The sequence below is a fragment of the Zosterops lateralis genome, assembly GCF_965231275.1.
Source record: "Zosterops lateralis genome assembly, chromosome: 13".
NCBI classification, from domain to species: Eukaryota; Metazoa; Chordata; class Aves; order Passeriformes; family Zosteropidae; genus Zosterops; species Zosterops lateralis.
Window position 1 is genome coordinate 495,760 of NC_139773.1, and position 14,465 is coordinate 510,224.

Below are 14,465 nucleotides of genomic sequence, written 5' to 3' on the forward strand. Positions count from 1 at the left end.
ATTTTATACATAACTCAAGTAACCTACATATTCATTTTACAGAATCTAACAAGTAAAGCATGGTTGTGAATATACCATGAAGTTGGGTCAGCAAAGGTTTTCCTATAATTAAAATACATCTGTCTCTGTTCTGAGTGGGAAATGACAGGCCTCTGAATGTTTTGAGTATTTCCTTATGCACAACAGCAGCAGAAACACTCCATATGCCTTAACCTTTCAAATTCCATTCCACTTTATCATGTTGATAAATCAGCTGCAATAAAGAACTTTAGCATCTTTGACCTGAAACTGAGGGATTCAAAGCAAAGACAATGGAAATGGTCATGGAAAGTATGAGAGGCTCAGAACAGCACTCACATCTTTTAAATCAACTGGTGTTAATTTATGTAAGTGTGAAATAGCTTGCTGTGTTTCTCCATAAAAGCATCTGACCGCCATGGACACTGTTCTTCCTGATGCCAGTTCTGCGCCTACATCCTCCTGCTGCCAACAGTGCCCCAGAGCACTAAGGGAATGTGTAGCTGTGGCCAGGGAATGCTTTAGGCATTGTGCATCTTTGTCCTACACCCTTCTCGAAGGGGAGACTCAGCTCAGGGCAGTGACTGCTTCCTTACAACAGTTCCCTATCCTGGAAAGGGCAGTGCTCCCCGGCACCCCTTGGAGCTGCTGGCTGCCCCAGTGAGCAGTGCTGGGCGCAGCCTGGCAGCCGGGAGACCCGTGTGTGCGGGGGGCTCGGGATAAGGTGTAATAGACTGCTGTGCCTCGGCCCTGCCGTGGTGGGGTCAGCCCAGCGTGAGCCTGGAGGGACTGAGCCTGGTTGGATTACCTTCTGCTTTCCCTGCCTGCCCCTGGGGCTTTTCATCAAGTCCTCACTGTCCATTGCATTTGTGGGACAAGTGACAATCGGCCTCTCGTTCTTGGGCAGCCCCAGGAGAGGCAGCTGTGGAGCCTGCAAGGCAGACAACAGGCAGTGATGGATGGAGAGGGCAGGATGGATGGATGGATGGATGGATGGATGGATGGATGGATGGATGGATGGATGGCCAAGACTGGGAGGAGGCTGGCTGTCTGGCGGCGTGGTGCTGTCCCGGGGGAAGGGGTGGGGGGCCGGGTGGGTGTGCCCAGCTCTCCCTGCCGTTGCCGCCGCGGTCCGCCCCACTCACAAGGTGCCTGAGCCGGAGAGCGAGCAGCAGCGCCGCGTCCTGCCGCCCTCCGCAGCGCCCGCCCCGCCATGCCCAACTTCGCCGGCACTTGGAAGATGAGGAGCAGCGAGAATTTTGACGAGCTACTCAAGGCGCTGGGTGAGGCGCGGGGAAGGCGGGCAGCGGGCTGTGGCCCGCGAGAGGGGACACGGGGTGGAAGCTGCAGCCGCGCTCCGGTGTCTCCCGGGAGAGCTCCGTGCGTCGGCCGCGGGCAGGAGAGGCTCCCGCCGGTGCGAGGCACGGCTCAGATCCCTACCCGGGGATGGATAGATGGTCGAGGCACGGCACGGTCCCCGCCTCACCTACGGGTGCCGGCGGTCCTGCCCGGGGAGCCGGGCTGCCGCTGGCCCGGCGTTCTGCCGCGGGGATCCCTTCGAGAGCCCGCGTGTGCCGGCTGTGCGGAGCCGGCCGGAGCGCCGGCTCCCGAGCGCCGCAGCTGTGCCGTGGGGCAGCAGGGCCCCGGCTTCTCGCCCCACTCCCCGATCTGAGTGATGCTGGGCGAGGTCCGTCCAGGGCACAGCAGGCAACTTCAAGCTCCGCTTCCTCCCCTTTTCGCCCAGGTGTTAATGCCATGCTCAGGAAAGTGGCGGTGGCAGCCGCCTCCAAACCCCATGTGGAGATCCGCCAGGACGGGGACCAGTTTTACATCAAAACTTCCACCACTGTCCGCACCACTGAGATCAACTTCAAAATCGGGGAGAGCTTTGAGGAGGAGACGGTGGACGGCCGAAAGTGCAGGGTAGGAGGAGAGCTGGGGCATGAGCATGTGTGTGGGGACCGTGTGTGTTACCAAGTTCTTGTTAGATGGGACAAACATATCTGCTGCCCACGTCCCCAGACAGTGGCATTGCTACCCTCAACCCTCTTACCAGAAGCACTCTTGAGGCTTCTTGGTGATCACCACTTCTCTTGTCCCTCTTTCAGGATAAAACTGAAATCTGAAGGCAACAGGACATGACAGGTCCTGAAAGCAGAGTTCAGGTATCTAGTTTCCAGCTTGGCAGGGTTTAGTTCTTCTCTTTTTGTTTCCTCCTCCCCTGAAGATCTCAGCTGCAGTGAAAGCTCTCCCCAGCTTCTGTCCATGACAGAAACATAGGAAATTGTGGAGCAAGAGAGACCTCAAGAGTCAGGATTTAGTGCACAAATCTGACATAGTTTTTGTCCTAGATCGAATCTGATGAATTCTCAAGCAGGACCACAGATTGTTGGTAGTTTGGGGCTGAAATCCTCTTTCACACCCTTGCCAAGTGCATGTGTCCAATTTACTGATAGATAGCTCTTCAACAGTATAAGACAGACTTTCAGCTGGTATTATACCAGCCACAGTTACACCATCTCCTTGAGCAGAACAGCATTAGAGGGCATTCACTGGAGTGTTTTCGGCTTGATTCTGTGTATGAGACCCTGCTCCTCTACCTTTGTAACCACTTCTGTGGTCATGGAGGGGGATTTAAGTCGGCAGCATCTGACACCAGGTTTTTGCTGGTGTAGATATGTGGGATCTGATGTTCAGGGAACTGGGCTGTGGTCATAGCTGCCTTTTGAAAACCATTATTGAAGGCATGGGTTAGTTGTGCTTTCTTTGGGCAGCTTACTCTCAATTATAAGGAAGTATATATAAGTATATATAAAACTCTTATAAAACAAGTACAAATAAATATTATCAGAATGTAGTCTTAAATGAGGATCCAGTTTTAAAAGTATCCAGTGTTGGTGAGATAATCTACTTCCCAAAATATGATCTCTCCTAATTCACAGGTCAGCTTTTGAGACTGTTTTTATCACTAAAAATTCAGAACTTACTGTCTTCAATTCAATTGCTGTCAACATAAATTTATGAAAAAGGAAGCAGATTCTGGGAATCAGTGAATATTTAGAACAGACACTTGCTCTCTAGGATGAGTTATTGTATATTTAACAGTTGTCCAGGAAATGTTGCTGACTTTGTTAATTTATCTTGTTCGGAAAAAGTGCATTCATACATAATGCATATACAATAAATGTGACCTGCTTTCTAGAGAACGATTTATTGCTGCAGATGGAAAAACAATAATTATGGCTGCAAGCTATGAAAGTTGGAAAAAACTGAAAGAAATGGGTTTTGTGAAATAGTAAATTTTTTCCATGTGTTGTGAAATTATTTATAGTCCACCCTCAGGAATAAGTTGTACTGCTGTGTGTATATAACCAAGATGTGGCCACAGAGCAGAAACTGACAGATAATAAAATAATACTCCAGAATGTAGTTTGCAGTATCTGGCAAAACTGCTGACTGGTGATAGATTTTGATATACTTTATGGGGTGGAGGGTTTTGTACTGCCAACTAACTTGATCCATTGTGCAGACAAAAAGGGAATCATATGTGGTTGTACTTCAAGGCACAGCTTCTATAACTGCCATTTGAGACGGCTTGTTGGCTTATAAAATCTATTGTTTTGAAAAATATTTTAAAAGTAAACAACTAATTTTAAATCAAAGTGAAGAGGTTTTTCCCTTGGAAAGTATGGGAAGTGTTAACCTGAATTTAGTCATACATACACACACAGACATGCATATGCATATGTGTATGTATATGATCACAGACTAATAAATGTCTCCCCAGTGTAGTTATAAAGCAATTACTTGAACATTCATTACAGGGCATCCTTCTGCACAGCAGTTCCATTGCACTGTGGAGTAATAGTTGAGTGCGTGAGTGAAACAGAGCAAGCAACAGATAGGGCTTGCCTGTTTGTAAAAGTTAAACAAAATCCTGTCGTTTCAGATTCTTTCCTTTTTCAGTGGTTTCATATTCATTATTCAAATGTTTTGAAAAATGCCCAAGGGTATTTTGATCTCCAGATTCACAACCTTAAAAAAGTAATCTCACAAACACTTGAATTCTAACAATGTTTCTTTAATTTAACTGTGATTTATTCTAGCTTGTTAGCTCAATATGTTTAATACACTGTTAACTTGGCACAGTGCCATAGAGCAGGAAAGATTGTAAGTGACAAATACTGCATTATTTATGACCACAACATGATATATACAATTGTTTATGTTTTTACCCTTAGGGGACTTTGTAGTGATAAATAACATGTCAGATCAAATCATATGTGTACAAAGATGCTTGGGAATGTGGACACTACATTAGCATGTTCCTAAATTACACGTTTCAACATCAAGCATTTGATGGAAACTGAGTGGCTTCACTCTGAAAAGACACATTTGCAATTACTTTGTTACTAACATATACCTCTTTCCAAAATGCCCCATCATACCTTATTTTTATTTCACCACTTTCCACTGATGACTTTTTTCCTTTGCCTTTATCTATCTATGTGTTGCTCCTTTAGTGCAATTATTCTCACTACTGCTCATTGTTGTCTCTGTCTCATGCTGCTCAGGAATATAATTAATGTATTTCCTAATGGTTTTCTTGCCTGCAGAGTTTGGCCACTTGGGAGAATGAAAACAAGATCTATTGCAAACAAACTCTTATTGAGGGAGATGGTCCCAAAACATACTGGACTCGAGAATTAGCTAATGATGAGCTGATTTTGGTAAGAATCTTGAACCTGCTCAATGCATGCATCTTATTAACAGGTTTCTTTGTTACCGCATAGTATGAGTTATTATTTTTCCTTACTTAAATTCATCTGGAAGACTATCATTTTCATAATCCTCTACCCTACAATTAATACATTGCTTTTTACCCTTTCTTTTAATTTTTGTAAAAACAAATGGAGATATATGCATGTTATGACTTGCATTTGATTGTTAAAACTTCCACCATACTTGTACTGGTAGAATAATCACAAGTCAGCCACTTCTGCTCCGTAAATTCACAACATCATCAAAGAATTTGCTTGATTTATTGCAGATTTTCTCTAGTGAAAGTGAGATCAAGGGATTTGACCTTATTTCTGGAGAATCTTCTTTTTAGGCATGTACATAATGTTACTTCTTATCCACAGTCACATAGTATATAGCAGGAAAAATATGCATGTTGTTAGCATGCTCTAATCTCTCCTGTTTATGAAAAATATGTAATTTCCTCCCATATCTCTGCCACCTTCCCCAATCCCCGGATCATCTCCAAGTCAGATTCAGAACTGCCTTCATGGGTTTCTTAGAAATACAGAGATTTGCACATCTGCTGTCAGCCAACATCCTCCCAGTGGTGTGTGAGCTTCCATCTGGCAGCAGGGTGACTGTGGGCATTCTGAGCAACACCTCTGCAACCCCTTGGCCGTGCCCACCCTCAATCTCACACAGTTTGTTTATTCACACTGTACGTCCTTCAGTTTAAGTTCTCTTTGCTGCATCTTTTCTCAGTAGTCATTCCACATTAATTTACCCATATCCACACCCGAGTAAAGACCTAGTAGCACAGTTCAGCTCAAGTTCAGAATCATTTTATTGCACATGTTCTTATTAGTGAATTCTGGATAAATAGTTGATTAGACTGTTATACCTCATCAGTCTGTACACGGAAGACAGCCTCCTGGAGTGGTGGGTAAGAAAACATCAAAGCAGGGAGTTTTTATTTCAAACTGTTGCACTAACTAAACCTCTCCACTTTAAAAAACGAACAGCCTCCCCAGGGTTTCTCTACAGCAGATGGAGTTTTGTTTTTAAGACTGCATCTGAAACAAAACCAGGACCCAAACCTAATCAAGTATAAACAAAAAGCTTCTAAGGTGTTAATATTATTGCAGACATCTTGGAACTGTTCACCGATCCCTTATGAGGACCTGTGCTGTCAGTGAAATCACACTGATTTCTAATGAATGAATACTCCAATGCTGCATAATTTCTTTTGACTCAACCACTGGAATTCTTTATATTATCACAAAACTTGAAGAGGCAAAGTACTTTGATCTCTGCTTTGCATCTTTAGATGAAATGCAGTGGACAAAATATATCCTCAACTATAACTTTTCCAGCTTTCTAACAATACATTTCTGTAGTTTATTATTTAAGCAAGAAGCTGATGGGGTAGCTGTTAAATAAAGTGCACTGCTCCGAGCAAAGCAAGAAAGCTGCTCATAATACAATTGCCTCCTGCAAGCAGCAGTGTGAACTTACCCTGCTGGGGAAGAATAATGAAGCTGGATAAGAAACCAGAATGATTCAAAGATTTAAAGCCATCTAACCTTTTTTCTTGTTTAACACAGTCTGTTGAACTTTTCTGAATTAATTATTTTTCCAATTAGGATATAAATTAGAACAACTTGCTTCTTATTAAAATATTTCCATTTATAGGAACTCAGAACTTTGGATAAGTTGGTTTACTGGTTAATTTCATTGCCATTAAAATATACACATTTCTTTTAATCTGTGTATGTGTAGGTTCAACTTCCAGTCATTACATATTGTGTATAAAACAACCTAAATAATATGCCTAAAATTTCTTATTGCAAATACTTCTCTTAACACCACTGATCGTGTCACCTCTTAGAAGAACTTACTGGTTGTGAAGCTAAACCACCTTGAGTCTTTCAATGTAAAGAAAGCTTTCATTGAATCATTATTTGAGTGCTTTTTTAACCCTGTCCGATTTACCAATTTCCCTAAGAAAACCAGAATGGTATGTACTGTTTTGCTAGTGACCTAGCACTTGATGTTACGGTGATTTCATCTCCCTACTCTTATCTAAAATTATCCTGATTTATATGCAAAGGCTTCATTAACTCTTTTCTGGTTTCCATTTCCCCAGACTGATCCCCTTCCTGTCTATGGAAAGCTGGAATTATGTTCATTGGTTGCAATATGTGATTTTACTGTGAGCAGTATGAAAATTAGGTATTTGTTTCCTAGTGATCCAGATCATCCTCTCTGCATTTTTTACTATTCAATATGATTAATTCTCCTATCTCTTTAAGCATAGTGACCTCTTTTGCTTTATTAAGTATTATGACAATAATTGGTCCTCAGGACAAGCATTTTAAAGCCCTCATGACATTTGATAGAACTGAATGTACAGATCTTTTAAATATGTGGGTTGACATTCAAGATCTGACAGCCAAAAGCTCAGCAATGAGGTGTTTCTGGGAGTAATGGTGGTGTGAGACCTCTTGTCCTTTGCAGAAGCTGAAATGGCCAAAATTAACCCTTCTGGGAGGCAACGAAAGGTTCTACTGTTTGGAGAGAGACAGAAGAGGATAAACTACATTTTCTTATCTGTGGTCCCTAATTTTAAAGCCCCAGAACATTCCTTCGGACAATTGGGCTTTAGAAGCTAAACTATTTGAAGGGATTGGCTGAGGTGTGTTCAGCAGCTATAAAAGGGAACAAGGTAGAAATAAAATGAGAAGTGAGAAGACTCTTTTGATCTCTTGCCTCTCCACTGTGTTTGGGTTTCTCATCACTCCAGTGAACAAAGATTCAACATTAGATTATTTTATTTTATGCTTGGCAAATTTCCTTGGGTCTGAGTTACATCTTGCTTCTTCAAAACCAAGATCACAATGAGAAGAATCTCCTCTGTCTTCTTTCTTTCTTCTTCCACCCTCAGAGCTTTTTTGGGGATCTTTAGGACCTGAAATTCATTCTCATTCAGTTTTGCTGCCCATATTGTTTCAAATATATAACGATTCCCATATTCACATTTCTCAAATCTCCCTGCTTACCTAAGAAATGTTTTCTGTTCCTTTGCTCTCTCTGATGTGCTTCAGTAAGGCTCTGCTTCTGTTTTTTTATCCAAAGAAATCTTTCAAGAAGTCTTGAGATTCCTTATTTGCTATTAGATGTATTTACAGAAGAAATTAAGAAAAGTCATACCCAGTGTGAAAGAAGTTGCAAGAAAGAATATAAACTGTGTTAGACTGAGGCATGAATTGAAGAAAGGCTTGGAGTAACAGGCAGGGGATAAGGAATTAGTTTTCCTCTGTTAGTATTGGCTGCATAAATGTTGGAGCTTTGCCACATAATTTTGATCTAAAATGCTGCATTGCTTAGGGAATCCATTTGATTATGGTCTTTTCCTAGTGTAAGGATATGTTTTTGTCTCCAACACAGCATATTAAATAAAATGCATTTATTATCCCATATAATAAAAAAACCCCAGTGTTTAATTACCATGACTACCACCGAGCTAAAATAGAAGCCATATTACTTTATAATTATCAATCTTTCTTGCATCCTGGCAGAAGAATTCCTTATGTTCTTCAAAGATATTTCCATGGAGAAAAATGGTGGCCTTCCAAGTCATATCATGTCCTCTGGTACACAGATGCCGAGAACACACTATTTAGTTAGCAAAGGTTTTCTTTGCCTTCAGTTACCTTCAGTTCTTCTTAGCTCCTTACAGCATGGAGAATAAAATTGCCTTTATTAGTAGATAAATAATATTTGGCTCATAGAATGACAGATATAGGCCTGAAGTCCTATTTAAAAAAATAATTCTTTCAGCCAAGGAAGGGAATGAGGCTCAAGTTCTGCATCGTAGAAAACATGGTCTGAAAACTAGAACATTGATCTAAAACTAGAATATTGCAACTTCTTTTATCAGAGCTGTTTATTCTAATCTCATCTGATGCACCTTCTGGGATATCAGCACTGCATGTTTAGAATTAATGAACAATGTAGATAAAAACTACATGGAATGTGCAAGCAAGGGAGGGTGGAAAGGGTTGTTCCCACCAAAGTCCACATTTATTTGTCTTGACTGTAATGCATACACAGAGTCAGGATATCTGTATTTACAATTCCACATTCATAAACTATACTTGGATTTAGCATTTAAACAATCAAGATGAGACTATAACACAAAAATATATATTTCTTTTGTTTGAAAATTGTGATCTGGAATTAAGTGCCGTTTGTGTCCCTTATTATACTCATAATGTTTTTGTTGTCATTGTGTGTTTTTGTCAGGGGCATTAATTAGCTATCAATCACTTATGTAAGTCAGAAGTACAAAAGGTCTGCTCTTTGCAAAGTTAAAGGATACTGCTTACAAATATTGGCTATTCAAATGAGACACATTTATATTCAAACTTTAGGTGCCTTGCTGCTTTCACAGCTGCTCACGCCTCTATAGATTTAAGTTTAATCTGTAACACACAAACAGTTTGAAGTGGATGATTACTGAAGAGGGTCTTTAAAAACTGCCTCTGACCACATTTTACACAGTTCACCTATCACACAGGGGTTCTCAGAATCAATTGTAGCAAGGGTCAAAGATCAGAACATTGCGGGGGGTTCAAGCGTGGTTTCTATTCTACATTCTCTCCTCAGAAAAATCATGCCATAGCTGATTAAAACTGGTGAACTGTGGAGCCTAGATGAGCGAGTGAACATTTTTTAAATTATTTTGCTGACTTCTGAAATGAAACACAGTAGATGAGAAGGGTCAATGCAGATTTGGAAAGAGATTTTGCAGCAAAATGCTGAAATGCAAGATGTGCCTAAACCTTGTATGAAAGAGAGTGAAACTACCTAAGTGTTTAACTTTTCGATAACTTTTGAAGAGTGATCTTAAACAGAATCAATTATCAAAAGAAGGGTCTAGTCATATCAAGCTCAGAATGTGTGGGTTGCTGCTGTCCTTATTAGAGCAGCCTTGACAGAAGTTCAGAAGCCTGTAATAATGCATGCATGTATGTTGCATGGGCCTAATGCTTTAATTTACTCTTTGCCATGAGCAGATTTACAAGGAGGCTTAGGGATCTACAGCCTGTGCTCACTACTACAGCCTTGTCTGGATCACATACCAAACAAAGAAAGAAGGCAAAGCCATTTGCATTTTGGCTGCACCTGATCCCGAATGCAGCCTTTTGTAATATGTCTTGTAGCTTAGATGTCCTCTGGCTTTCAACTATAAGTGGGAGATACCATTGTCTCAGATCTCTGTCATTCATTTGCTGCGTGACTTTGAGGAAACTGTATAATACAGCAGTGCTCAAATACAAATACTGACATTTAGGCTCCTTGAGAAATCACCTAATTTTGCATGGTGCTGTCAATTATATCCTGAGGAACATGAGGTTGTGTATTGGGTGATTTGCTATTAATAACCAAGTTTGAAAGTGGGGGCTGCACATTCAGTGTCTACAGTCTTATAAGGATCAACTTCTTCCCTAAAATATAATGGGAGTCAGGAGGAGAATGGAAATCGGCAACATGCCTTTGCTGTGAAGATTTATATCTTTATTCTAGATAACATGGAAGTTTCCATGAGGACAAAGCATTTTCTGAGGATTCATTTAAGTAATACCTTCTTTTCTCCATCAGTTGCTGACGGATTCTGTCCTCCTTTTGTAAGTTGCCTCTGCATTTTGATCAGTCATGAGCAGATAAATGGATTTTTGCATACACTGGCAGAAGTGATATTTCCCAGGTGATTGTTTCAATGACAGTCTTCCTCATTATACTGCGTGCTCCACGTACCACAAAGGCTCCTCAGCAAATGTTTATAAAGAAGGCCTTCAAAAAGCAGATTTGCTCCTACAGAAATATATTACTGCCCTGTAATTCTCTTTTAATCTTTCATGATGTAAGTGGTCATCAGATTTTGAGTGAACTGAGAGAGGTCAATTTATTGGATTATCCCCCTGTGCAGGGCTTTGTTTGCAGTGTGCTTTTGGACTCTTAGCTACAGATTATGACAAGCTAAGTGAAGAATACAATTCCATAATTTGCAGTTGTTGCACATTTAAAATCCTGCTTTAGATTTAAATAGAAGCTTTGCCTTGTAACATTTTAGAAGATAAGTGGGACCTTCCCAAGCCGATGAGAAGGTGGTATTTGAAAATCCTGCATCTTCTCATTGCATCAGAATTACAATTTGGTAGCATTGATTTTTTTTAGTTGCTCTGATGGAACTTCACCACCAAATAGCCAGGATTGCTCATTCTCTTTTAATTTGGAAGTTCTACTGCTTTGGTCATGGAAATCTTTAAAGTCTGCTTATTGGAACAGGAACTATCACTTCTTTTGAGTCTAGAATTAGAACCATAGACACTAAACTGCTTTATCCTATCACCAAATAAAGGGATTTAAGTGTGAAGAATAGAGGAATAATAACACCCTTTGGATTTGGATCCTCCCCTGATCTTGGGCCCAGCTGTACATTAGACATTTCTGTGAGTTATCACAAGAAAAAGAATGCAGCAAGTTTGAACGTGTTCCTTCCTCCATGCTTTCTTTAGTAACACTGAGTTTTATCAACAAATGATAGTTAAATCATAATAAGATAGGAAAACACCTTTTGTGTAGGTCCACATTTAAACCTGTACATAGCCGTGACAATAAAATGTGCTTCAATTGCATTGTTAATCATCTGAATGTGTATAAGGTATGAAATCTAAGTGCTAAAAAATGCAGCTTATTCCTGAAACAGGTCAGAGGCCACATAACCTAAGCTGGGTCTTCAAGCAAAGGATGTCTTGGTTGTTTGAGAAGTGCCCATTGTTTACATGGTACTCCAAAATAATCATAATCTTGCTTTGCATGATTTCTATCTCTTTGCAACCTAGATTTAAAGACATTCTTGTGTTAAATTATAGTTATTTTCTAGATGGTCAAACTGGTCTGTTGCAGAGTTCTTGTGTGTAGCAACTGATTTTTTAAAATTTGGGTTCCCTCAATACGTCCATGTTTTCTGCACTTGATTCTTGTCCAGAGTAATTTTAATGTAGTCTTTTGCCTGAAATTTTCAGAAGTCCAGAAGTCTAGCTGGAGCTAGGTGTTGGAAGTACAAAATGAGGAGCCTGTGTCCTGTGTCACAAACATGCTGAGCTGTGACTCTCTGAGTGCACAGCAGTCAGTCTGTGGTGATCCATACTACTGAGCTTTCCCAGAAAGTCTTATGTCTTTTTTGTTCCTCCACAAATTTTAATCTTTATTTCCACAATCCCTCCTGTGAATCTTCCAAGAAAGCTGCCAGTCAGAATACACTGATGTCTTAGGAGCAAGCTCTGCCCAGGAGCACAGTCTTAGAACTGGACACTGCAATTTCAGATGCTCAGATCTACAGTGGCTCCCTTGCAGTATCAATCACATCTATTTCAATCTGCTCTTCCCTGCAGTGTTCCTTCTCAGTAGAACTGCTGATCTGTTCTGAGAATAACTGCTGTTGCACAGCTTTAGGGGAAGGAGTTTCTCTCTTAACTTGCCTGAAAGAGCAGACATAAATTTGTCAGGAAGGTTACGTGAGTTTTGGCAAATGGCTGCTGCAGCCTTTCTCATTAGAATTGGCTGATGTGGCACCCACTCCCATCTCATGATGGGGCTGTGCAGCTCCAGCTGGCAGACTGGGGTTGTGCCAACTCTGGGACAATACTGCACAGGAACTGTTTTACTACTGTTCATGATTTGTGTTGGAGTAGCAGCTGGGGACCCAAACCTCACTGCGCATAGCAGTGCCTGAATGTGAAAGACAATCAGTGTTGCAGGGATCTTACAAGTCTCCACAGAAAACCTCGAGTCCTGGATGGTCTTGACTCTTACTTCCTCTCTCTGGCAAAACTCCTGAAATAATTTTGCCTTTGTGGATAATTTGGAAATGTTGAAAGAAGCCATAATAAGGGTATTTGAAGTTGGTGCCATGGACAGTAGAGAACTATCCACATCCTTTAATGTTCATTTTCAGATGTATTCATGTATAATCTAAAAAAATATATTAAGCACTGATATAATATTGATGTGCAAAAAACCAGTCTGTATCTCCAAAATACTAACAGACTTGTGTCCCCAACAAAGTGAACAAAATATAAGCCAGAGTCAGTTTTAAAGCCAAGTCTTTTCAAAGTGTTGGCCAAAACAGGTATAGAAAGCATTAAAACAAATAGCCCAGGTGAATTTTCATAACGCACTGGGATAGTTCTTACTGCATGCTTTTCAGTGAGACCTTGGTAGTGACCACAGCCAGACATCCCACCTCAGAGCTCATTAGTGTTGAATGTGAAGTTTTTTACAATCTCTGTTTCCTCACTCTTGCCCCTCTTGTTTCCTTCATTCTTAATTCCTTAAATTTTAGCCTGCCAGACGTGAAATTACATACAAACACTTTGGGATTCAAGTGGCTTTCTCCAACAGTCCCACAATCACTGTCCTGCCTACATGTCCTGATAATCTGTAGGGCGTTCCAGATCCTTATCATGGTTAACAAACTCACTGGTTAAGGGCACAGTGTTATAAAGGAAGGGTGTCATTGACACTGCCAACACTCCAGCCTGGAAGAGAGGGTTTGGTATCCCAGCATGGGCTGTCAGCCACTTGCAGCAGCATTATGTTTACAGGTGAACATCCCTCTGCTCTTCATCTTTCCTCGACTGACTTCATTTACCTGCTTGGATTTATATCTGCAAATATCAAAGAATACATTTGGAACATGCCATCTGAATTCCACCCTCAAAGTTCTAAGTGCAGCAACTGTTTCTAAATATAACAGTACATTCCAAATTTGCTTTATTTTCCCATGATTATCAATTCATGCCAAGAAACTACAGGAAAAGAGAATTTATGCATAATTTATCATTCTGACAAAATCCATCCTGCCTTGAAAAACAGGTCATTTATATTGCATTCCTCTTTCAAAATGACTTATTTCTTTACTCTCATCTGTCAAAAGACATAAGAAAAAGTATTTCTGCTGTAGAATGAGTTACTTTAATAAAAATAACACTTTGAAATTGTGTTAAATGTTTGCTGGTTCTATCTTTTCTGATTGATATTTATTTCTTTTCCAGACCTTTGGTGCTGATGATGTTGTGTGCACAAGAATTTATGTAAGAGAGTAAAAGCATCAATTCACTTGTCATCTGGGATGAAGTGGAGAACTGTGAAAACCCCCAGTATATTGAGTATCTGTGTGTGCTGTTACTAATGCAGTGTTGTATGTGACCGTGGGTGTTATATCTGAACCCAGATCCTCTGTTAAGTGTATTTTGTTCTCAGTTTTCATTTCAAACACTATTCCTTCCCACTTTTATGCCATCAATTTTCATGTCTGCTTTGTATTTTGTAGTTGTCACTTGCAATCGTTTCCTCAGTTATTAAACTTATTTGGCATAACTCACAGCTGTTTGGGGGTGTTTTTAATTGAAAACCCAGCAGTGCTTTGGTTAGGACTGAAACACTTTCTATCTTCTGCTGAAGTCAGTGTGGAGTTTCCCTGCTTTTGACTGGTCCTGTGCTGTCAGGCAACACCTCCTAGGACAACACAAAGGAATGGAGAGCAAGCAGATGGCAAGGTCTTTGACAGACCTGCAGGCTGCTCTCTTGAACCCAGAGCTCTGCTTCTTTCCTTCTTTCTGCCCTCTCTCTTTTCT

General features: G+C 40.8%; 1 protein-coding gene across 1 annotated transcript; it reads left to right on the plus strand.

Moving 5' to 3' along the window:
- Positions 1–1,180: 1,180 nt before the first annotated feature.
- On the plus strand, positions 1,181–14,198 carry CRABP1 (cellular retinoic acid binding protein 1). Its single transcript, XM_083871106.1, has 4 exons — positions 1,181–1,301; positions 1,763–1,941; positions 4,635–4,748; positions 13,884–14,198. Exons 1-4 carry the CDS (start codon positions 1,232–1,234, stop codon positions 13,932–13,934), a joined length of 414 nt encoding a protein of 137 aa, XP_083727232.1. The 5' UTR covers positions 1,181–1,231; the 3' UTR covers positions 13,935–14,198.
- The last annotated feature ends 267 nt before the right edge of the window (positions 14,199–14,465 follow it).

Coding starts and splice junctions, on each gene's coding strand:
- CRABP1 (XM_083871106.1), top strand. CDS start 1,232: ATGCCCAACTTCGCCGGCACTTGGAAGATGAGGAGCAGCGAGAATTTT. Junction 1,942..4,634: donor TGGACGGCCGAAAGTGCAGG/GTAGGAGGAGAG, acceptor TCTTGCCTGCAG/AGTTTGGCCACTTGGGAGAA. Junction 4,749..13,883: donor CTAATGATGAGCTGATTTTG/GTAAGAATCTTG, acceptor TTTCTTTTCCAG/ACCTTTGGTGCTGATGATGT.